General features: G+C 39.8%; 1 protein-coding gene across 18 annotated transcripts in view; it reads left to right on the forward strand.

Annotated features, from left to right (window-relative positions):
- Positions 1–12,316, forward strand: part of ARPP21 (cAMP regulated phosphoprotein 21) — a 191,678-nt gene extending 179,362 nt beyond the window's left edge. For all 18 annotated transcript variants that reach the window (XM_017821650.1, XM_017821745.1, XM_017821754.1 and 15 more), the window contains 2 exons: positions 10,184–10,335; positions 11,492–12,316. In XM_017821650.1, coding sequence (XP_017677139.1) covers positions 10,184–10,335; positions 11,492–11,749 — 410 coding nt within the window. In that variant the 3' untranslated portion in view covers positions 11,750–12,316. The remainder of the gene's footprint in view (positions 1–10,183; positions 10,336–11,491) is intronic.
- The last annotated feature ends 13,753 nt before the right edge of the window (positions 12,317–26,069 follow it).

Consider the following 26,069-nt stretch of genomic DNA (forward strand, 5'->3'; position numbering starts at 1 on the left):
ACCTGCAGGTACTTTTGGCTGGAAATAATAGCCTAAAGTCTGCTGTTCTTGGAAAGGCCAGGCATGTTATTCTCAGTGGGGAAAATGGTCATATTGCCACCTAACTCAAGTGAAGAGATCATTCTGATGCAATCAGAAAGAAAAGTCTCTCTAGTGGACTATCTTGAGTTGATGTTACTTGAGTGTTTTCATTACTTATACGAACTCCCGTGGGTAGCCTTGTGCTGGACTACTGCATAATGCTGTCTGGAGCCCTGATATAGATACGTGTGTGTGTGTATGCATACTGAGAGTTCAGTTAGCCAATTTTTTTAATAAGGGTTTGAATTTAAACCATAAAAATTTATATTTTTATATTTGAAGTTTGTACCTGAGCTACAGAAATTTACCATTTTGCATGAAAAATATTCCTATGTGAAAACGAATATGTTTGTAACAAATGTTACACTTTGCAGTTCTTCAAAGTACATTTTTCTGGGTAGAGAGGTGAGAAAAGAGAAGGGTTTTTTTGCAGTTTTCAGCCAAAACTATTGTTTGGGGTTTTTTTTCCTGCAAATAATAGTAGTAAAATAGTTTATACTATTATGCATCATTTCTTCACAGTTTGCTGCAGATCTTAGGTTTGAAAAAAATTCTGTTTGTCTGCAAGATTGTATAGACACTTTGAGTCTGAATTGAGCAGAATCTTGAATGTAATTTTATGTAGTCAAGTGAGAACTCTGTAATGTTTTGCTGGCAAGGGCATCCCTCTAGATACCACTTTTCAATGTGAAGCATGACCTATGACACACCATATGCTAAAGGACTCTTACTATCCACACTAATGAGTTCTTATGTCAGTGTTTTAGTTGCATATTAGCTATTCAAAAACCTCATGAAGAGGACTTGCAGCAGATTACATCAGTATAACAGTCTATGGCCATGGTAAAGACTATGACTAGATTTGCATCTGTTTTGGTCTTTAAGCAGTAAAGCTTTCTTAAGAGCAACCCACAAATTCTCCAAAATTATCTGTTAGCCTGCCCATGGGTCTGTGTTAACTCTCCTTAACATCATCAGGATTGGTGGGCAGGGGCTGAGAGCAGAAGGATTATACTTGACTGTTCCCTAGAGCTATTTGGGACCTCCCTGTTGTCATGAGAACCATGCACCAGCTTGCAATATGTGCCTTCAGCAGTTTAGCTCTGTCAGGTTGAGAAGGCTTCACCCCTCTCAGAATAATGTTTTCCAAGTCCTGTAGTACTCTCCCTGTGGGTACCTCAGCTGGCTTTGGGCATCTACAACACTCCAGTGTAAACCCTTGCTCATTGTACTGGCCTAAAGAAATGCCATGCCCCCAAAGCTATTGAGCTGGTTCATGTGGTTCCATGGATTAACTTAGTTCAAAAGCATAAAATACTTTCCTCCCCTCTCTCTCTCTTTTGCCTGTGTCATTTGCTTCTTGAGTGACTTTTTTTCTTTTTTTTTTTCCGTCTCCAATAAAATACAGAAGCCTCAGATTACCAAAACAGCTGCACATGCTCTGGGTTAATGCATTTAAGTCAGGCTCCAGGGTCTGGGCAAGTGCCAAGATCCTGGATCAGCTGCTTTACCGGAATTAGGCTGCTGTAATGGAGCCCTGCATTATTGTGTTGCAATTATTTTGGCTTGCAGCTGGCTGTTCACTCTATTTTTTTACTGAAGTGAGATAAAAGGATTTTGTCTTAAAAATAGAATTTTCTTTTCAGAATCTTACAGAAGCTTGGAGTTACATACCATGTCTGTAAGAGGTGCCCCTCTGTTTATCTTCAGACTTATCTTCAAGGAGGAGAGCAAGTAATATTTGTCATAGGTTTAGAAGAGCAGGAACAATGCTAAAAGGTCTCAAAATACAAAACAAAAGTGTATTGAAACAAGAATAAAATAAGTGCTTAAAGTATTATATAATTACATGGGTTTAGGTTCTCTGCAAGAACAGGTTTATTTTCAACATCAAGCCGCTTACTAGAAGCAAGTTCTTCTTAAAGCTGTCCCTGTAATTTGGAAATCCTTTGTGTAGAGAAATAAAAGAATGGATCCAGATTTTAAACTGAAGAAAAACATTTCTCCAGCCTTGCATCTTCTGTATTTGTATCCCTTTTTTGATGCATATTTATATATATTTCTTGTCAAATAACAGCTCTCTCAGGTTCTCCAATTGATAGCAAAAAGTAAACTGAATGCAATCTTTTATCTTTGAACTGTTCAACTGTGCCCTTCTTCATGTTCTTGTTAATAATGCCAGGTCTCCCAGGAGCACTCTCACGCAATTTTATCGCATAAGCTTTTTGTTTGACCTTACCTGCTGTTCCCCTGGAACATAACGGGTGGGTGGGGGAAGCCAAAATGCCAGCTTGCCTTAATTAAAATTTTAGTCTCAGAAGATGTTACAGTATGTGATTTCATTAGTTATATAATGAAAGTATTTAATCATACCTCTTACTTGTCTGGGCTTTTTTACTTAGTAGCGAGGTCACTAAGTTTTAAAATAACTCTTTTCAGATGTGGAAAGGTAACTGTGGGGTGGGTGTGCATCTTTAGGTGATCCATAAATTCATTGTATCCATGATTTCACATATTTGCCCTAAAGGTAGTTGCTTGGATGATGAATTAGAAGGCACTAAGTAAGAGTTCAGCACTCTTTGCAAAATGTTTTTTCCCCGTGGGACAATGAGCATGCATATAAGTGTTTTTTAAAAGATAATGCTATTCCTCACTTCCAGCAGTTAAAACTTGGCATCATAGAAAATGGGTAAAAGAAAAGATAATGAATATTTCTGTGGCATATAAGAAGCTCTAAATCTTACATGTACTATGTGGTGTTACTTTCATCATTTCTCATTGCCATAATCTAAATCACCACAATAGTGGGTTTTCTACCTCCCAGATGAACCCATTTGTTTAATGGAGAGACACTTTTCTCAAGGTAAAGTGTGCACAAAGTATCCTATCTTACCTTTTGTAAAGAAATACCTTATTCCAGCTTATGTAGGAAAAGCAGAGTTAAAAAAAAAAAATATTTATGAGGCTGTGATCCTACACATCTTTTGAAGTGGGAGGGTTTACTTTGCTAGGGGAGTTGTGTTATTCCCCTAATTTTTTTTCCCATTTTGTTAGCACCTGAGAAGTGCCCCCAGTTGGCAGCATTTTCTAAGTAGCACATGAAACCAGCTATGCTTGAGATGCTCTGTCCTTTGGGTTTCTTCCAGACCCTGGGGTTGCAAAACAAGTAAAACCAGGATTTCATATAGCTTTTTGAGGAAGAATAAAGCAAGAGGACAAGGAGGGGCAGTTCAGCTACGTAAGACAGATTGTGCTCTAACAGTTGAGCAGAACTTGCCACATGGGGGATTTCAGAGCTGTTATCTGCAAAAAAAAAAAAAATTCTATTGTATCAGAGTATTTTCAGCAGCAGTTTTTACCAAATACAACAAATAGATTGCTCTGAAATAATCCAAAATTGCAGGAAATTTTCCAGTTTTAGTTCTTCTTCTTCTGAAGCTAGATGAAGATATTTTTGCATTATTCCTTTTGTGGGATTTGTAGCTTTGTAAACCAGAGAGAGATAGAGGGTGAGGAAGATAGACAAACTGTCTTTTATCCAATATTTTTCTTTTTTCTTTTGTGATAATAAATCTTACTGGCTCATATCTCTGATGCATATACATTTTGTTGAGTTTCTTCATGCAGCTGAATATGGCTCTTTCTCTGTGAGTTTTGACAACAAGTCTGGCTATTGATCTGTTACCAGGTTTGGAAGCATGAATGTGTTTTTAGCAAAGCTATGGACAATTTAGGGACTGGAAGCTATGACTCTGGCAGCAATTATGTTTCAAGACTCAAAGTTCAACATCCTGCAGTTTTATAACCCCAGCTCTGCTGAGAATTATTGGAGTCACTGTCATTGTAATCACTTTAGGAATATATTTACAGGGTTATGTGTTTTCAGTGAATGTAACTGGAGTGCCATTAGCTAACAGTTGTTTTGATCTTGCACAACTTGAATGAATCGATGTCATTAGTTTTAAATTTTGAAAACAAAACTAACGTAATACCCCGTGGTTTCCCCTGCAAGCTCTACTGCTGGAGTGGGATGTGCTTTTACCTGAAATGAAAGAAGCCACACTGTGAGTCACTTCTATGAAAAGGCTTCTCTTGTTTTTTGATGGTCTGAACTTGCAGAGTGCTGTGGGGAAATGAGTCTGTGTGCTGCTGTGGTTTTTGACATGTGCTGTTTTATGTGCATTATAAGCTACCTCATACCTCCAAGTTTTCTGTTGCTTCTTAAGAGTCCTTTATTTCAGGCATAGGTAGTCATGGGGTTTTTTTTCCTTTGTATGTATGTGAAAACTAAATAAAATAATTGCTTGGTCTTATGTTTTGAGGGGAAAGGGATGGATTTTTATCATTAAACTATTATATATTTGTCCTTCTAGCTCAGATGGTATCCAGTTCATACCAGTAAATTATCTGTGATGTCTTCAAGTAGAATATAAAGCTCAAATATCTTACTAAGTCAAGACGTGTATTGCAGAGAGAAAGCAGACAGAGTGGATTGATCAACTGCAGCAGATTTACTTTGCAGCATGCTTTGGATTTTAAATCCAAGCTTAAACTACAAAATTGTTTACGAAGTGTTTCAGATTCCAGCTGCACAAGGTGCAGTTTAAATCTCCAGACTCCAGAAAATAACACCAAGAGGGGGATGTTAATAAACGTGTCTTCTATGGTAGTCTTCCAAACTGAAGATGCTTTGAGGTGAGGCTAAAATCAAAATCAGCTTAAAATTATAGATTACTTTTAAGTTTTTCATGAGACGTTATTCCGTCATTTGCAGTGAAATGGTCGACCACATAATGAAAAAAACCCCAACATTTTCCTTAGGCAATTAATTGTGCACCCAATTCTAGCATGTAGCATCTGGACGTGAGAAGCCAGAGGGTGAGCAGAGTGTGAGCTCATTAGGTCTTCCAGGAAGAGGTGCACTTTCTGAGCTTGGAACATGTTTTTAGCTTTCTTCTCGGCCCTTATCAGTTTGGGGGAGTCTTCTATAAAGGTAAGAGCCTTCTGTGTGCAGGAACTTTTGCTGCTAGACTGTTTTCAGGACATTGCAGGGTATTCCCTTGTGTTCGCGCCAAGAGGTGGTGCTTGCTCCCCTTGGCTTTTTCATGGGAGCTCAAGTTCAATATCTTCCCAGTGCTCCTGGCAGTTGCAGCAGAGGCTGAGCTGGTCTGTACTGGGGGAGATGGGGGCAGGTAGGGAACCAGAAAGACACTGCAGTAATTGCAGAGCAGGCAGGAGCATGACCACATCTGTGTAGCATTTCATCCAGCTCAGTCACCTCTGCTTGAGGTTTCCCTTTTGACTTTCTTTTGGACTTTGCTTGTCTAAGCCAGTGAACTGTGTTGCCAAGGTACCTGCATTTTAGGTGGCACTACACTGAGTGAAGTGGAAAGGAAGCAGATGAGCTCTGAAATCATGTTCCATCAAAACCACTGTGATTTTATGTATTTATGTCGGATGTGCTTGGATGCAAGGACTCTGTTCAAGTGGTAAGAGTACAATAAGACTTGCAGTTCAGGGACTCGACACCAGACTGCTGCACTTCTCAAAGTGCTGATTACTCTTTACCAGCAGCGCTGATACACGTGTTACAAAGCTGCCTTGCTAATACATGCTTCAAATCTAAAATGAGCAATGAAAAAGTCCCTCTCAAAATGCATGTGCCATTCCTGAAGTATGTATGCTGAGGCCAGCAGAGCACCAAACATGTTTTAATTAGAGCTCTGAGTGACACTACTGGCAGAGGTGTAAGACCACTGCATTTTGTGGTTTGAGCTGCCAGGAAATTAATACATTTGTGGGTCTTTCATGCAGTCTTTCTCCCCCGGAATGTTAAAGTTAGATGACTTTCAGCATGGTGATGCAGACTGTAAAGGTTCAGAGAATTACCTTGATGGTATGACAGCCTCTTCCATTTCAACTACAATCCAAGGCTCATCTTTCCTCTGAGGCATTCATTGAAATTCTGTGCACGATATGTTCCTCTGGTTGTTTAACAATGTCTCTCATGTTTGCCCTGATTTAAAAAATCCTCCTTTGTAGCAGAGATAACATAGAGCAGGATGATATAATTGCAGTAAAGAGGCCCTGGAGCTTGCAGTAATAGGATGGTTCATCTGATGTGTACTGCCATTAGGAAATAACCCACGTATGTATGTTCTCAGGGGACAGTAAAGAGGCTTTTAAGGATTACTCTGTATGTAGTATGAAAGCTAATGAGTAAAAGAGCAAGTGCAAATAAAGCTATTGCTACGTAAGCATGGTGCCACTTCCAGTTCTCACTTATATCCTTACACCTCTGTAGCTCCAAAACATCCATCTCTGCCCAGTGATGTGTGGTTTTTCATGCACTGCAGTCGGTTTGAGACTTTTGCAGACTTTTGAGAATACTGTATTATTTTCATTTCACTGAAAAGTGAAAAGCAAGGCGGAGCTAAGTTGAGGATTGAAACTTCTGTGTGTGTACAAAATAAGTAATTTTGAGGGAATAGCACTCTCAAATGGTCTGTGCCCTAAAAAAAAAAAAAAAAAAAAAAAGTAGATTTTGCTAGAATAATACAGTTTCACAAGTATTGGTGGAAGGTTGATACTAGCCTCAATTCTCTGACTTTCATTCTTCTTCCTGGCCAGTGTGCAGAAATATACGAAGACATAACACAGTTAATACTGAAGGACTTGTTTCAAATGTTATATGTAGAATTTGGGCTGTGGTAGTAGGAGATCAAGAGCATCTAGTTTCTGATATTAACAACTTTTTGTCCAAATGGATTGCCACATAGCATGACAATTGTTCCACTTGCATTTGTGCTGAAGTAGAAGCCATTTAGCAGAACAGACATTGGCTTCTTTGTTTTGTCACAGCATTTTTTCTCTTGCTTATAGAGCTTGTTATAGATAAAAAAATAATTCACCTTTTAATATTCTGTACTCCCTCTGTACTGTTGGAATATATTTTTGTACCCTGTCAGATTTTTGTGTTCAATAGAATGTATGAACTTGGATTTTTCTTTATATATTTAACATAGTAAAGGATCAAGCTTTGCTATCAGGTAAAATGAAGTGGCCTTACCTGAGCTGTAGAACCTTGCAGAGGACATGGGATTTTGACTAAATGCTATACTGGGGTTGTGCAGCAAGGTCTGACATCCATAACTTCATTTCATTCCAACGGGTACTGATGATAAAAAAGAAGTCCATGAATATTAAGTAAGGAAGAGATGACAGCCAGCATTGTTGCAGGAATACACGCAGGCCAGTAACCTTAAACATCGCTGTTTCTACCCACAAGTCAAGGAAGTAAATAGACAAGAGTACCTCCTTCCGGACCAAAGAAGTGACTTATTTTCCCTTGAAGTCTAGGAGGATTCAGGATACAACCTCTTTGCTTCCATCTTATCAAATTGGAAGTATGTTAGAGTGCACGTGAGGTATTTTTCTCTTTGTGTTGATGCTTTTCTGTGTGGTCAGAGAATTGCAAAGGGCTCACAGAGGGAGTAGAAAAAAGGTCTCACTTTTAGGGGTGCAAGCAGTACTCTGCATGTGGGGACAGGGGTAAAGAGTGCCCATGCCCTATGCACAGGAGAAATTCCTGAAGTCCTTGAAGATTGTTAAAATAATAATCCATAGCCTAATAGACCTCAGGTCTTAAGCCCGTCTTCTTTTCGTATTCCTGCACCTAAAACGTGGTTATGTCATGTACTAAGCAGTGTTTGATAATGCAGAGGAGATTTTCAGGGTGGAGAGTGTTTGTGTGTGCATGTATCATTGGAACTAGATGATCTTTAAGGTCCCTTCCAGCCAAAGCCATTCTGTGTTTTTGTAATACCCCTATGAGATCATGCCCACATGTTTGTCATAAGTGTAGCTCCTTCAACATTTCCATAAGTTTTTGTTTCAGTTTGATACTCATGTCTATATAGGGTAATACATTTGTCGTATTTGGAGAATGTGAAACACAAAACTGAGGGGAAGAGAGAGCTGCGTATTCAAACATACAGCAGAGCATTAGCAGTAATCTGACTAAAGTAATGGTAATGCAATCATATTTACTAGACATACCGGAAGAGTTTTCTATTTGACCCGAGTGGTGTCTGTCTGTCTCTGCAGAGTACCAGTCCACCGCCCTGCGCTGGTGCATCACGATCCAATTCTCTGAGCCCAAATCCAGTGTTCAGTTATATTCCCAAAATGTGTCACTTGATCCCTGGTCCACCATCCGTCTGTCGCTCTTTACACATCTGGGACTTACTTTAACAACTGCAAGTGACGTGAGATGAATTATCTCTTGCTGCTTCTGCTGTCAGTTGACACCTCTCTATTAAACTTCCAGTCTTGCAAATACCAAAATAGTAGTGCTAAATTTTTTATTTCAGTCCTTTATCCCTCCCCCCTATAATTGGTATACTGGAGCAGAAGAGGACTTGCAATTTTATTATTGCTGTATAAGCCTTCTGTAAACTCAGTTACAGCACTTCTGATGTTGGTAATTTTTCTGACTAAAAAATATGCTGACACTGTGTTTGGGCATAGGAAAAGAGTAAATTTGAATGTATAATAATCTGGTGAATCTGGGAGGTGTTTGATGCTGTATCCCAGCCAAGTTAATCACTCATGGAATTTTTTTTTTATTTGCTCAGTTGACTGGAGACATTAATCTCATATCTGTAGAAAGGCATCTTTAATGCCAAAAACTTGATCATAGATACCCAACATTTCTCTGGCATAGAAAAGATTTTGAAGGAAAGCTATCAGTTGACAATAGAGCAGCAGAAACAGAGACATTGTTACTTTATTTTTCTTACATAATGAAGAAATGCCCAGATGATGATTTTCAATTCATGAAGTATATCGAATCATGTATCATATTCATGAATATCAATTGAGCAGACGTGACACGCATTTTTCATATAAAGATGACATAGAGTACTCCTTCTGGTAGTTCTTTGTCTGAAATATGCTTATTCTAAGAACATCGCTACAGAGTTAATAGTGCACTGCATAACTGCATGTTAAAAATCAGAGTGCTAAAGAAACATCTTAAAGAGAAATTATTCATAGATTTATAATATTTATGGCTTGCCACATTTTTCAAGGACAGGATCTTTCTGCATATTCCTTTCCTTTCCTGCTTTTTCTGCAAAATTCTTCATCTCTAAATATTCACCCAGCCAACCCACTTTCATCTGTCTAGGCTCATTCTCAGGCTAGATCACGTTGCTGCCAAGCAGCGCACCATTCGTGCTTCACCTCCCATTCGCACTTCTGCCTCATTAGCAGCTTGGCCCTCCAGATCATCCAGTCTCTGCCCATTTCTCAGTTAGCTGTAGAGGAGTTGTCCCAGGAGAAAACCTGCAATATTGTGGTGACTTTGAACACAGAGTTAGTCACAAGTTAAAACAGAAGCATCAGCTTCTCATACTTGTGCAGGCACTTGTGTGTCAGCAGTGTTCCTACTGAAAAATGGTGAGGACACTCTCTAATTTATGATTTTCCTCCTTTGACAAATACAAAACTAGTAGGATGGAATATGACCCCTAGTATGCTCTAATAACATAAAAAAACCCCTTGCAAATAGGAACCAGTGTGTATACAGATGTTCTTCTTGATTAAAATAAAGCCTTCTCTGTTTACATCACGCTAGGAAGCTGCATTACAAGAAAGATAAGAGGGTAAAATAAGAAATGTGACCTGAAAGAAACTCAGATTAGACTGACAGATGAAGGCCAAATACTGGTGTCCTTGAAATTGATGGGATTTTTGCCTCTGAGAAAGTAGTCAAAAGACAGTAGCACCCTGTGTCTCTTTTAGGGTTTACAGTCCTGCACTGCAGTCAGACATCCCTCAAGGAGGTCTCTGCCACAGGGTAAAAGAGCATAACAAAAGTGTGCTGCCTGTCCATGTTAGCCTGCCTGAGCTGTCAGCTCACAGCATTTGTTTATTGCACTTCAATTTTCCTGTCCAGTAATGCTTCTCTAGAAATGAGCTTTGACTAATTTTTAACTAATGCAGAGAGAAATGATGGGATCATTTCCTGTTCCTTAGAACAGTTGTAATTTTGCCCTTACAAGCAACAGGGTATTTGAAGACGTCTTTCTTCTTCCAGGTTACCAGTCTGTCCTGCCAAACCAGCAGCAGGGTTTCCAGGGTCTCATGGGAATGCAGCAGCCGCCCCAAAGCCAGAACCTGATGAATAATCAACAGGGAAATCAGGTGCAAGGCATGATGGTGCAGTATCCAGCCATGTCGTCTTATCAGGTATTTAGGAACCCTAAGGAAAGACTGCTTTTCTTGGAGAGTGCTTAATTGAATTAAGTTTTTGTACCACACGATGGTCATATAGCTTCATTTGGACAGTGTGTGGCAGGAGGCCTCCTGATGAATATGTCCTAAATCAAATCAGTTTCTTTGCTTCCTGTTTACATAGTGTTAGTATTCCTGATTTTAATTCTGAATTGGGAATACTTCAAATGAACTATTTATTACAGCTTGCAGTGAGAGTAAAATGTCACAAAAAATGAAGGAATTAGACTTCTTCCTGTGAAGAAAATTAATTAAATAAATATAAGAACATTGTGTATTTCTTCTTTTTTTTTTTTTTGCCAGTACAGTACTGTTTCCTGTAATGAAGTTGAGGGCTTTGCCTGATCAAGTTAAAAATTACTCTTCTGTGGAGACTCCTGCCAAGGATCTCACCATGTCTTCTATAATAAGCTGTAGCCAGATGGATTATTGTTTATTGGGTTCTGGGGAGAGGGAAGGCAGTGTCTTGATTTTTACCAGGTCTGTAAGTTCCCAGACTTATTTCCCCACCTTATACCTAGTTTCTGTGAGATATGCCAAGAGCATATGAGAGGTGGCCTGTGCTTACATTTCTTACTGGTTTCTCTGGAAAGTTAAGAAACTAAATGATATCTAACATTTTAATAGATTGCACTGATTGAGCAGCCATTCCACTTTTCCCTTGGCTTCTCTGAAAACAGTACAGCAACCCAGATGGAAATGGGGGAATTACTTGTGGGTAAAATTTTCCCCTTACATCTTCAGAATTACTGTACTGAAAATGTGTTTTAAAGGTTAATGATCAAGATAGGGGTTTAGACTTTTTAGATGGCCTAGATATACCAGGGTCAAGTCTTTCATTTGCACTGATCCCAGAAGTTCATATTCCACTAGGTCATAACAGAGACACTTTCCTGACCTAGGAGCAGAGGGAATTCTCTTAAACCCTTCTCTAACAAAAAAATCCTCGAGATGAGAACAGCTCTGAGCAGCACAAAATGACACATTTGGGCAGAACATGTAGTATACTCAAATTCAGCTAGAAGGAACGTAGGGATACTGGGAAACTACTTTAATTTGCTTAGTAATTGCTATCTTCTTTTTTTCTACATCTTTCTGTATTCCTACCTAGGTGCCAATGACCCAGGGTTCTCAAGGATTGCCACAACAATCATATCAACAACCAATCATGCTACCTAATCAATCAGGTCAAGGAACACTTACAGCCACTGGAATGCCTGTCTACTGTAATGTCATACCTCCTGCCCCACAGAACAACCTACGGTTGATTGCCCCACACTGCCCCTCCAATAACGTTCCAGTTATTTCTGCCAGCTGCAGGACAAACTGTACGAGCATCAACAATGCAGGGTGGCAGGTCAAGTACTGACACTGTGGCTTAGAGTGGATATATGAGGGTAGCGGTGCATTATTTGACAAATAAATCATGGCCTTCAAATGAAGAGGAACACAACAGGATAAACAGTTGAGGGCATAGGTACTGACCTATGCTCAAGTGATTTGCTGCTGGAAAAATCTGTAAAAAAAATAAAAGTAAAATAAATTTTGAAAAAAAAAATGTTTGCTGGTTAATGGTGCATATTTTTGTCATGTCTGCTAGGTATGCCTTTATAGCTTAGCTAGTGACATGAATTCATTGAGGTAAGATTTTTTCCTACCACTGAACACCACTGTGTAGATTGTAATATCCCCGATTCGGATTAGTTTTGTACTTTGTGTTGACTTTGTGAAGCTAAAAGTATTTAAAAATATGATAAAAATCACATTGTACCAAAGCTGTAATGGAAATGAAAAAAAAAAAAGAAAACAAAAAGAGAATTACTGAATGGAAGGAATAATTTATATACACTATAGAGTTTTTTATGGATATATACTGTATTGTAGTGCTTAATCACAATAAAGCTATTTGACCTTATGGAGGAAGGTCATGTTTCTACCACCTGCTTGGTCTCCTCTGTTTCTGAGTGAACTTCCATTTGGTTCTGCATTGTCTTGTTTCAGGTAAAGCTAATGGGGGAATGGTGCTTAAAGGGCTTACAGGAGTTTGACGAGAAGACAACATACCTTTGTCTCATCATATATACCATAACAGCTAAGACCACTTAGAAATTGTAGCATAGCCACACACAAAGTATTCAGTGAACGATGTACCAGTTCATCTTAAACTGAGTTTGCACTTTTCCAATCCCTAGGACAACCAGTAATGTCACAAACACAATTCGTCACTGTTACAAGCTTCTACTAAGTCATACCTCTCCAAGAGGCCATACAACAGTTGTATATTAGAAGACGTAGTTGTCTCATGATATCCCGTCCACTGGATGGAAGATTAGTTGCTACTAATGTAGCAACCACAGTAACCAGCAACACTGCTGCATAGAAACTCTGCCCGTTCATCGGTACTCCAGCTGTAAACTGTTTTGACACAAGATGGCCCAAAAATCTGGTCCATTGTGTTCAAGTAAGTGGGGATGAACAATATATTTGGGGGTTTGGCTTTTAAAACATAGTGGTTTGCCAGAAATTTTTAAAACTTTTAATTCCAGTGGTGTTTCTCATTACTGTGTCCATCTTCACTCAAATTCTCTTCTTGTTCTGATTAATTGGTTTTGATTCATAAATGCTGCATTGAGTTCCTCATTTTGATTCCATGATGACAACATCTGAGACACAAATGCGTTTATCAGACAAAAGTTGGTGTTGTTTTTCACTTAAACTCCATTTTTGATAAATTTTGAACACTTTTACAATAGATAGGAGTTGAACACTCCAGAATAAGGCGTATGCATTATGAAAAATCCGAGATCCTTTTGTGTGTAAAATCCATATGCGTTATAATACAGTTTTAGGTCCACCCAAGATTACAGCAGCCTACAAGGCCCTGGACCATTGTTAATCTGAATGTGAAAGAGCTTTTATTTTACATTTAAGATAGCTGACCTTTTCTTTACTTTCTACTTCAGCTGTGGAAACAAGCACAGGAGGGGCTACTTCCCATATTTAAAACAAACATTTTTCTTTTCTGTACAATGAACAGATATCTTTCAGACTTCAGTCTTTTTTTACGTGTGTGTCTTAAAGTGTGGAATCCAGTCCTGTGGGATCATAAGAAAGCCAAACACTGAATTTTATGTAGTGTAATCATGATTCATTTGCTGAGAGACAGTCAAGAGCATGAGCAGTTAAGTAAACACAATTCACTCTTCAATTAGAGGTGAAATGCCTTGGGAGAGCCTGCTGATTGATTTTTTTTTCCTTTTTTTAAATCAAGATACTGCATTTGAATTTTGCCTGTGACCCTGAGCTCTCATTTCAGATGCTCTGCATTGTATGGCTTATTTCTTTTTAGTGTTTTATATACTACAGAGGTTTCTCTCCTAGCATTACTATAATTACACATAATTGGATTTGCTGCTACAGAACAACTGACAGCTGAATGAATGGGTGTCCTTCTCTGTCAAGACTCCACAGTCCAGCAGGAAGGACCTACCTGCAGGTGACCTTGAGCAGGACAGATTTGTGTGTGCCCAGGCTGAACGAGAGGGGAGGGAGGAGGAATCTCTGTGCACCCAGTGTCTGGGGTGAAGAGATGCTTTGGTTGTCACTATATTTAAGTCCTATTTCTTCTCCGAAGTGCTACTGTTACCTTACTAATCTTCCCACTTGTCAGGGAACAATGAATGAATTGCCTAGTAAAAAAAATCTGCTCTCAGCATCATAGATTGATGGCAAGCTGGGCTGTAGATGCTCTTGGTAGAGATGGGCAAGAGAGTCAAAAAGGAAAGCCTAGGAATCGTGCTTCTGTAAAGAGAGAATTTCCTCAGGTCTTTATTCCACTTTTGGTCATGTCCCCTTAGCAAACAGCATATCCTATGCCTGACCATGGCCATGCTTTCCCACAGTTTACCTGTCTCTGCTAGTACAATGACCAGCTGGTATAAAACATGTACTTAGCTGTGGTAGTAGGGATCCTGCTGGCTGACTTCTCTCAGCCTTGTGACAGCAGCACCTACCTGAACGTTAATGTACATTCCTGCTGAAATGAGACTTTAGCTTTTTATGTAAAATTGAGCAGTTTCGGGAGGAGGTCACAGCCACCCACCCCAAAATGTCTTACATCCTCTGATTGTGTCTCACTCTTCAAAGAGTTTGAATCTCCTTAGGCATATGAGGAAACTGAAAGTGTTCTCCCTCAGCTATGGAGAATGCCCTAATTATTACAGTATCATATACATGGGGGAGACATCTCACGTGGTGGTGCACATATTTGTTTTATGCTGGAAGAACTTGCATTTGAAGACAAGTAATTTTTTTTTCTGTATTAAGTGAAGCACAAAAATTATCCTCTAATTTTATATTTTAATAATAAGATATTTTTAATATGATATTAATTAAACTTTTTGTTCATTAATAAAATTATTTTGAGCTGGATTGCTTAGCACCCTTCTGCTATTAAACCAGAGATGTTTCAGCATTGTCAGAAGAGGAAGAGGAGGAAAAAAGAAATGACCTGCAAATACACGTAACAAAAATAGGTAGGTGAAGCTCAACATTTTTTTCTCAGTCTTTTGAAATATTTATGGGTAATCTCCATAAGACGGGTGCTGTTAGATTCACCTGGCCAAATGTAGTTCAAGCAACTTATCAATTGGTCACCATGAGTTCAGAGTCCAGCTCCAGTGAAATTATTTACAGGACATACACTTCTCCTGTGGGGATGCTCTGTCACTGTGGGCTTATTTTTCGCTAGTCTTCCTTTGGAAATTGGCAGACTCAGGCATCTACTCTGTGGCACCCCTGTTGTGGTGCTAGAGACTGTTTGTTGCATTTTCCCTTTGCCTACTGCATCCTTTCCTGGTTAATTGTATATTGCTTTCTCCTTCTTTTTATATTCTACAGCTGATGGAAAGCTCTCCCAAGGCCCCATACATATTTAATTTGCCACTTTTTTTCTAAAGTTTATATTGCACTGAGAAACCAAAGAGGCATATCCTGAATTAAGCTGACTGCATTAGATGACACTGATCAGCCTTTTGGATGGGTCTAATTCATTTGGGCTGTCATTTGCAGAGGCTGTGCATCCTAACAGAAACCAGATGCCATTTGCTCTTGCTTTGCCCTTTGTGCTGCCCCAAAAGTCAATGATTTTCTCCTAGAACTGTATTATCTTGTGTTTCTGTTTAACTCTGTGTGAAAAACTTCCTGTACTGAAGGAAGACTGCATGAATTATCCCAGCAGCAAGGAATGGAAACGTGCAGGGAGGTTGTAGAATGCCCAGAGCATCTTGTTCTCCGCCCCCTTAGCTGTAGCGTGGGGACCCTCCCTGACATGACCATTGGATGCTTCAGTATGATTATTTCATTTGTGTTCCTAAAATGTGCATAGGTCAGTGTCTTTTCAGCCCCTCCATTTGTTAAGCCATAGCCTGTGTTGCCCCTTTGGGCTAATTATAGAGAAACCAGTTTCCCTCCCTTAATGTTCAGTGGAGAGGCTCTGATGGAGGGTGCTGCCCAGACAGGGCTTGGAGTTTTGGAGTGTTGTCTCTCAGAGCTCCTATTGATAGGTAAGGGAGAGGGAAACTTGTTCCCTCAGTCTTCAGAATTATACAACTCATGCTTAGCCCAGAGACTGTGCTTCAGAAATGCTCACAGCTTCCACACCTGCTTAGCTCATATTGTCTAAAATCACGTTGCTGCTGTAGGGCATTACTATCTAGTCTTGGGCAGTGGCCAGCTTAGGGCAAACGTTGAAGCAGTCTCGACTGGTGTTTCAACTGCAATCCTACGAGCCTCAGGAAGATTGTAGCAAGGTGGGAGTCGGTATCTTTTCCAAGGTAACAATTACAGGACAAGAGGAAATGGCCTCAATGCACCGGGGAGGGTTTAGATTGGATATCGGGAAAAATTTCTTCACTGAAAGGGTGGTCAGGCAATAGAATAGGCTGCCCAGGGAAGTGAGGAAGTCACCATGCTTAAAGTGTTCAAAAGATGTATGGATGTGGCACTTGGAGACACGGTTTAGTGATGAACACTTTGCCACTAGGTTAATCATTGGACTCAGTGATCTTAGAGGTCTTTTCAAGCCTTAATGATTCTATGATTCATATCTGTGTAGCAGGATATAGAAATGCCTTGAGCGTTTTGGATGAGAAGACTCACTGCATGCACATTGCCTGCACCTACCACAGTGCGGATGATGCAGCAGTTTGGGGGATGCCCACTTCCCAAAACAGGGCTAAAGATGGCCATTTCTAATTGAATTTCTGCCCATGGTTTGTTTTAAGAATTGGCTGTCTGCCTTGCTGGTTCCTTTCATTCTTCAGAAGAGTGGCTATAATGAGCCTTTGAGGCAGTGGACTAATGGTTAAATATTTAATGCCACACAGTGTTTCTGAGGATGGTTGGCCGTGCATTCAGTGATTGGCATGAACTATTGCTGTACTGCTTTGTTTTGCAGACCTTGGCTTACACACTGCTGAAAACACAACTTTCCAGTGCACATCAGAGGTGGGCATCAAACCCCACTCTTCTGGCTCCTTTTACAATATCCCACCAACTGTAGAAGGAGATGACTCCTCATTATCTCTCCTGATATAAGGACAAGGGGACATTAAGAGAAATTTTGCCTATTAAACCAGCAGTCTCCAAACAAAGGAAACATAAGAGGAGCTCTTTTTCCCCCACTGAATATACAGACAACCTGGGGCATTCCTTGCTGCAGGATGTAGGTTCCATTTCTGAAATAAGTGAACATGGTTAGAGAAGAATTTTGTACTGAAAGCTGCTAAATACAGCCAGACGGTGTTTAGTCCACAGAGGCAGAAAACAGCCTGAAGAAATGTCGCCATATCATTCCCCCATCTATAAAGCCTTTCCCCAGAAACTATTAGAGATAAATATTGGACTGGGAGTGAACATCTGACCTGATAAAATATGCAGTTCCATAAAGCAGTATTTGTTACCCAATACTTAATAAGCTAATAATAAATAATAATAAAAATTGTTATTACCTGACAGAGTCCATCCTGTAACAAAACAAAACCTCTAAGGATCAGAAGGAGGAGGTGAGGCTAACCTTGGGTTAATTTTCTTCAGTTTGTTTAGTGTCAGATGCCCCTGACTGCATGAGTAACTATGACTGACCTTACACAGCTGCTTGTTCTGCTATTCAGAGTAGGATGTAATATCACATTGAGAATGAAATAAACCTTCCAGTGGGAAATTCTTCATGATCTTTTCATCATCTTTCATTTCTTCTTTGTAGCATATAATTGTTCATTATTGTTGTAAAGGTTAATTAGGCACAAGCAATGCTTTTGTGCTGAGTGGTTTGCTTCACTTGATAATAATTGAATTTTTCTTTCAGGTGGCTTTTGGTATGTAATCTCTCATTTCATGTCAAAAGTCCTGTCTTTGCCAAGCCTCAGGTGTAATTGCTGCTAAGAGTGAGTTTTACAGTAGTTTTTCATTGACTTGAGAGGGGTTAATTGATGTAGAAATGGCAGGAAAAAAAACTGCAAGAGAGGACCTAAGGTTAGCTATCAAGCTGAATAATAACAGGTGTTCTGGGTAAACTTATGGATGGGTTGTTGAAAAGCAGTATTGAATTCTTCCTTCGTTTTCATTTGGAGAGATCAGCTGCAAATGTACACTTAATGGAGCACTATATCTCAGTTCATTCTTGTGTTTTTAAGGAATAGGTTTGGAAAAATAGGTCAAAAAAATTTGCCCTTTATGCTGCAGGTACAGTTTTACAAAAGGCGTTTGTAAAAAGGAAATGTAAGATGAAGGTAGTATATAGCAAAGATATACACTCCCCAGTAGAGAAATTATATCCATTGAACTTAACTAAATATATCCCTAAAGAAATGTTTTAAAAAGACCCCCTCAAAAGGTGCTATGTATCTTGAGATAAAAAGCAGGCTTCACAGATTCCAAGGCTACGTAGGTTTTTTTAACCTTAAGGATAAATCATATGGGTGTGAATCAAAGCACTTGCCATAGCCAGATTTTGCTTGCAAATCTGTGCCAGATCATCTCCGCTATCAGGAAACACTGCTTTTATCTGCATGGAAAACAGATGTACATAAACTCCTTCCATAATTTTTAATTTTTTTAGGCAGTGGCTTCTGAGTGTGATAGGAAGAACATATGAATTGATAGTAGACAAGACTGAAAATTTTCTGCTTAGTTCCCATTAATTTTGATCTCACCAAGATCAAATCCTATGCCAGGTGGAACTTGTAGGGGAAAAGGCATTCTGTTTATGTGAGTAAAAATTTTTGTGATTATGAAAAATGGATCGTTTGGATTTTTCTAAAGCTTTTCAAAAGAAAAAAAATTTTACAAAATTTCTCATAACTGTGCTCCTGCATGCCAAGCTAAGTGTTGCTGATTCATTGAGGGCATGATTTAGACATGGAACAAGATGTCAGGAGATGGGTGGTCACAGTATAATCCTTTTCTATGCAAAGTTTCATGCAGTTATTTGCACAACAAATGTTCTTATTCTCCTGAGGAGAGAACAAATTGACATTGGAATTAAAACTTAGTGGGTAAATCTGGACAAGTTCTGCCTTTGAGATAAAAACTTCTAAAATACATTAAAGAATATTTCCACAATGGGGAAAAAAAAAAAAAAGAAATTACTTTCAACTCTCAAACTGTGACACCCATTGTAAACACCAGGAGGTCAGACCTTAAAGCAAAGTGCAGCATGTTTGTAAGGTTCTTATAAATAACAGTTTAGAGCAATTCACGCATACACTCTCAGTTAATCTCATTAACAGTAAGTAAAATGAAAGTACAATGGAGGCCGGCAAGCATCCAGAGTCTCCCTGACCCAAATTTTCGATGAGAGTCAAGTCTTGGCCACATTCAAGGTTGAATGAGGTTTCTTTCATGTGAAGCAAGCAGGAATGCATTTGCATGGAGCTCACATGTGGCACTTGAACGGAGCTCCTGTGTGCATTAAAGGCCACTCTTTCATTTTGTTTCATCTGTACAGATGAAACACTGAGACAGACAATGTGCTGTAATTCAGAACTGCTTCAGGCATCCACAGTTCTGCTTCCTACTGGGTGTGTGAGCCTGTTGGGCGACATATTCCCATGGCTATGGGCTACACACAGCTTGATGCTTCTTTTACTGGCATGGATATCAGAAAACCACGTGTCATGGGGCTTGCTGTCATACTCCACAAGGCTGAAATTACCACAGTGTGTTTCAGAAACTACAAAGGGGTCCAAATGATATGGAAGACACTCAGGTAAATCTGGATGCATGGATAAATCTGGATCCTTCCTGCTGTTCCGGAGGTGGAGAGGAGGATAAAAAGGACTCTTTTAAGTATTTCTTGAACAGATTATGTCTTTCCTGTCCATTGGGACTTGAAGATTGTATGTGGTTGGCATGTGGTGGAAGAAGTTACTGCTGATGTGTGAATAAAGATGTTGCAGACATCAGACCTGTCACACAGCAGCGGAATGAGCTCTGGACATGAAGCATTCATACAGCACAGAAAAAATTTTGATCTACTGTTCTATTATTTATTCATGTGCTTCTATGCACCCCTGGACTGGGGCTGTATTTTTTGGGAAGCTGTTTTGTACTACAGCAGATGTTTGTGGTGCAGGGCTAGAAGTATTGCCCCTCTTTCCTTAAGAAATAATTGGGCTTTGGATAATTTTTTTTTGGGGGGTGGGAAGGCTAGTTTTCCAACAGATGTATATATCTCTTTAGCACAAAATGTCTGTTAGTCAGAGTAACATTATGTGTAAAGGGAAACTGCAATTTTTTCAAACCACTCATCCAACACAGGACTCTGCTGGTATAACCCTCTTCTCATCTATAAAGCATGAGCTTTTTAAAAAACAGGGAGTGACATTTAACTACAGTGGCTCTTTTAAAACATTTTTGTGCAAATATATAAGTCCTTTTTTTTTTGAGACCTCACCATTTCTTCTGCATTCAAAAGCAGCAGAAATACCTGAGAGCAAGCTGCAGTGGCGGGGCCTTTCTGCTCAGCTCTGTGCAATGAGCCCTGTGGATGCTGTGAGACAGGTACCAGTGTTGGTAGCAGAATTTTTACTGTATTTCTTCTCCCTTTTCCCTTTCTCTTTGTGCCGTCCAGTTTTGTTCCAGGTAAATAAGCTCATACTGCTGGCAGCCAGGCGTGAAGAGTCTCTGAAACATCTTACACAGGAGACAAATGGCTTGCAGATTCTGTGGGAGAGGTGTGATGGTAACTAGTTTTTGGGAGCACATGAGGAGGTTCTGAGCAGTTTAAATGATGCTGTGTGCTTCAGGAATGTGTGTTGAGCCCCTGGAGCTTAGCGTGGCAAGATCTCTGAAGCTGCTGGCTAAAATGAGGAGCCTGCACTTGTGCTGGTTCGTGGAGACACATCAGCACCAGTGTGATGCCAACGTAGTTTGCAAATGAAGTCATACCATGGCTGCCTGTTCTCTGTGCATATTATGGACACTGTGGCAGTGGTCTTTGTACAGCAGAAGCATGAAAAAAACAGCTGTGGCCATACATAAGGTGCCAGAGAAGGAGTTGCTAGTACCAGCAATATATATAAGATCAGTAGAAAAAGGATGTCTAATGCTCTGGCACCTTTGAGATCCAGAAGAGACATGAAACAGATGCTAATAACCACACTATGAGACTGGTTCTGTGGGAGAGAACCAATCTTTTGAGCTCACAAGAGAAACACAAGCAGAAAAGGCACTATTTGAGATTCTCAACCTGTACCAGCAAGAAAGAATATTCCCTTTTGCTGCTGCTGCTTTAATTTAGAAAAAGAGCTATTATCCTTAGTTTTTCATGATAAAGACATATCCTTTATAGAGATTTGTGAGGATGCAATATTCCAGGGTGGTATGAATCACTCTGTGCAAGTCCCTATTCCTCTCTCTATTGACACTAGGGGAGCCAAGATAATTAGTGCAGCTTGACATCCAACTTCTATACAGTGAGATGTGGGAAAAATGATATCCAGGGCACAGAAATCATCTAAGGTATGCCAGTGACAACTACTGGATTGCCAGTGCCCTGTGCCAACTATCATTAGAATACACTCTTCTACCACCAAGTGTAGGACAGCCTTTTTAAATGAATCAGTGCAGTGTGTGTCATGGGTAGTAGTTGGAGAAAAGGCCTGAAGGTCTGTGATGCTCTTTCACAGAATGACTTATTTCTTTGGAATTAGTGACATCCTGAGATAAGGGAAGACCAAGGGGAAGTGCTGGCATGTGATCTTTGCTGCTGACAGATAATGGAGCAAGGACTTTCAATTCAGTGCACTGAGTCTCTGAGTCCCATAAAACCAAGGGTCACAGCTATTCTGTTTCTCAGCCTATTACCCACTCTATTTCTTCATAACAGTCATTTATCTGTGTCTTGCTTTTCAGCTGGACTATTTCAGAGTGCAGTGGTGGCTGTCAGCTTGTGAGAGAATTTGGGTCCTGCACCAACCTACGCAGGAGTTAAGACCCTGACAGCAGAGACCCACATTTTCAGTGGCTTTCAGATAGCAACAAATATCATCTGCCAGCACAACTGTCTCAACAGATGCACATTCCTGTCAGTCAGCTTTGGTTCCCATCCACATTTAGCTTGCAAATAGTACCTAATGCTGATGGCCCCAGACATGCAGCTATGCGACCTTCTGGTCACTTGTGTGGACCAAGTCCTCCTGGCATCTGTGAATCTCAGTCTCACAATAAAGCAGGCATGCTGCTCAGTAATCTGCTCTGATGCTTAATCCTGCATTTGTTTCTTGCTTACTTATGGCCAAAGTAGCATTAAGAGCACCCTGTGTCAGTGGCACTGGAATCTGGAGCTGGCCTTCAGCAGGCACTGGTTTTGCCTCCTCCCAGCCAGCACTCAAAACTGCTGGGCAAAGTCTAGCACTGAATTGAGCAGATACAACCAGTATAAATATTGCACATGCTCAGCTTTTAGGAGAGGCAGTCACTCCAGGGAATGGACAGAACAACTTTGCCAGCACTGTTTTTCCAGTCTCAGTCAGAGTATACACATTCTCCGCAGAGATGCATGCTCTCCTGCAAACTGGAGCAGTGTCCTGATGGGTTGGTGGCAAGGCAGGCCACCTGATAGTCTCCTGCACAGACTGCTGGGCTCCAGTCATGCCTCTCTTTGCTTTTAAACATAAGCTTAGTCCACCGTTCAGAGAACACTAACTTTAGCTCCCCTCAGAAATATTGGACTGCAAGTTAGGAATATAAGAGTGGCACTGGCAAACACTTGTGTTTAATGCACTAGATTCTTCTATATGAGGTAGCAGCATTTTTTTCATCCTTGTCATTTCCATCACGATTCCACAGAAAGAGGTAAGACATGTATGGAAGTTGTTTTACACTGACATTAAGTCCTTCTGAAAACCTAGCCAATTAAAATTGTGTTGTGTTCCAGTTTTGTTATGTCTCTGCTGTCAGTGTACATGAGATAGTGGCAAACAACAAAAGCAACGCAGACGAGTGTAAATAATTAGCTAATTTAGTGGTGTACTTAGTGCTTTTTATTTTTTCACTCATTTGTATTTTCTCTTTCTTTTAAGTGCTTTCACAGTTGTATATTTTTCTTAAAATGCTGTTCACCATTCAACATCAACTGGAAGAGAAGAGTTATTTTTTCAAGCATAGACACCATCTCTGAATTTCTCCCTGAATTTTATATATTTTAAATTCACAATTTCTAAACTTAGTTGAATTATTCTTTCTTTAAAACAATTGTCAAAGCTACAAAATGGTCTTGGAAACAGGATGTGGTATTAAAGGTATAAAAACAGCCATTGTATTGGAAAATATATTTTCCCCATAAAATAAGTTATCTTACATGCTGTTGGCATTCAAGATAGCTTTTGGCTAAAACACACGAGATATTAATGTGATTCTAATTGGCACATCTCTTTGAAAGAGCATTCTGGTTGAACGTGTGCAGTAGATTTGTCCATTGCACAACACAGATGGACAGGAAAACTGCCATCTCAGGGATTAAATTTGCAAAGTTCTTAAAATTCTCTGTTTTACACAAGGTAATACTAATGTAAGCCAGAGCCATGAACTTGCATCAAGGTGTCACTGGTTTGCACATCTGTGTCCATCTATTTGTACAGATTCACCTTCTAGTGCGTGCCAGTATCTAGAAATAGCAGTAGTGGCATCGATATACAGGAAAATGATGATAGTGTCAGATGTTGCTAATGTGGAGTTTCTTGACTGAAATATGCTTTTTCCTGTTCTCTTTTATAAAAAGTCTTAAAATTTCTACCCTCTTTCAGTGGAAGTGCTGATTCTATAGGAAACCCTCCCCAATAGTACCAAACTCTTGATAATTTTCCCCAGATGTTTCATTGTATAGTCCCTGCATAAGAAGATTAGCCTCATCGTTTCTTAGCAGATGGAACTACTTGGGTGAAGGGATTTGACCAAGATCATGCAGAAAGTTAGCAGGCGGCAAGATAAAAACCCCAGAAAACAAAAAGACTGCAAGAGTTCAAAACACAAACTTCTTCTATGTAGCTGATGTTAAAACTAGGAGACATCAGCATGATAATGCTCAAGGCTGTAATAAATTCCTCATCCCCAGTGTTGCAAAGGAAGGTGCAGGATGAATCCCAGAGGTAGGATTCATGCCTTGCTTATTCAGAGCAGCTTAACTTCAAAGGCGAGGACTAAAACCTGTGTGGTTCCACCCCTGCCTGCTTGTACTGTACTTTCCTACTCAATTCTTTTTTTCTCTTAAGAGTAGAAATAACAGGGTTGTTGATATATTGGCAACTGGAGAAATCCAACTTGGGAAGATTATAGGATTATAGAACCTGACTTCTCAAGGTGTCAGAGGTGTGTATATAGATATGTAGGTATATAGATATGTAGGGAGATATATATGTAGGTGTATATATATATATATATATATGTGTGTGTATATATATATATATACACACACACGCATATGTTGTCCAAAGTTGAAAGTATAGTAGGGCCTGAGAGAGCTGACAAATCTCAAAAAAGATGGACAGATCTGATTTTTTTTTTTTAACTACCACAACTCTAGTGAAACAAATCAAATACAGCTTTAAAACTTCCCTGCTTGAACTTCTCCTCTTCCCCTTTCCTCTCCCTGGGGTTTCTGTTTTAGAGCTCTTGAACTGATTTGTTGAGACAGATCAAAGTATAAAGTATTTCTCAGCTGGTCTTATTTCTCTCACTGGATTGTAGTGGCAGGAGACAGGCAGCTCATTACAACTGGGAGAGTGCTCCTATGAAAGCAACTTCATTACAGCTGGTAAGAAAAATAAGATCCTGCTGAAGCTATAGTTCAGTCTCACCATCACGGAAATAAATTATTTTAGAATGAATAAATTATGTCACACTGCTTCTCATTAGGGTACAAGGCTGAATATTAACATGATGTTAAATACGTCTGAACTGTACTGCTTCTGTCTGATGTTGTGAAGGCTTTGAAGTACATTTTGGGTTTGTCCAATTTAGAGCATGTTTCCCCTCCTCTTATTTAATTTCCTCCCTCTTCAGCAGTGCTTCAGTGGACGGAGAGGATGGGGAGGAGGCTATGCACCTCAACAGCCTGTCAGCCTTCTCCAGATGCTGACTGTATTTTGTAAGGCACCAGAAAGTATTTGGTCTGAGTATCTTTTCAAGGTGCATGAACATGGTTATCTGAACCCAGCTGTGGCTCCATATTTTTTCCAGTTGTGTATCATGTATAAATCCTGTAGTCCAGGCCTGTTGGTTGTGAGGACCAGTTTGAGAGCAGCTCAGAGCAGGCAAGTTAGGAGGCTTCTTGTCAACATAGACCATATATGTGAGCTGCCTTTTCATAAGCTCCTGTCAGTCAAGAGGGAGGACAAGCTTTCTGCCTTTGCTCTCTCCTCTTGTCCTTCTCCCAGTACTATCACTTAGCAGTCCAAAAACGAGAAAAAAGCCTCACATTCCTTTAACCAATCAATGCCATGGTTTGCTCCCATCTATGCGGACTTTGTTGGTATGGCAAGGGAGAATGATGGCTCCATTCAGCAGCAGAGCTGGTTTGTGAAATTATCTCCAGAAAGGATTTTAATCTCAAAAAGAAGTTGAAAGAGGAGAATAAAAAGAGAAATGACCCAACTAAGACCATGGTTCAGTGGCAGTCATAGGAACAGATTTCAGGTCTCCTGACTCCTATGAAATCACAGGAATTCTGAATTCATGAAATTTTGAAATACATTTGAGAATATATTCAGAACATTCTGAATGTTCTGAATGGTTTTACAGGTAAGCTGAGACATAACATGCAGAAAGCAGAATGGAAGTACCATTAATTGGAAAGGGACTCTCCTCCTGAAGGTTTGTGCTTATGTTTCAGCTTAAATACATCATGATATATGTAATGGACTCTTCTGCCCTCCTTTCCCTTCACAGAGGATAAAAGAGAGCCAGAGAAAGGGATGTCCCTGTAGGGAAACATAGCTATATTATATGTCAGTTGGTGATAACTTTTAGAGCAGAAGGACTGGTCATTTTGGACAAGTATGGCTGGAGCACAGAAGACATCCTGGGCAGCGGTACTAATGCAGGCTGAGGAGCTTATCTGGCCTAGATGGGCATTTGGCTCCATCTAAAGCCAGTGCAGCTGTTCCATCTACACAAATGTTAAACATTAC

Source organism: Lepidothrix coronata, unplaced genomic scaffold, assembly GCF_001604755.1.
Source record: "Lepidothrix coronata isolate B3197 unplaced genomic scaffold, Lepidothrix_coronata-1.0 Scaffold3, whole genome shotgun sequence".
NCBI lineage: Eukaryota > Metazoa > Chordata > Aves > Passeriformes > Pipridae > Lepidothrix > Lepidothrix coronata.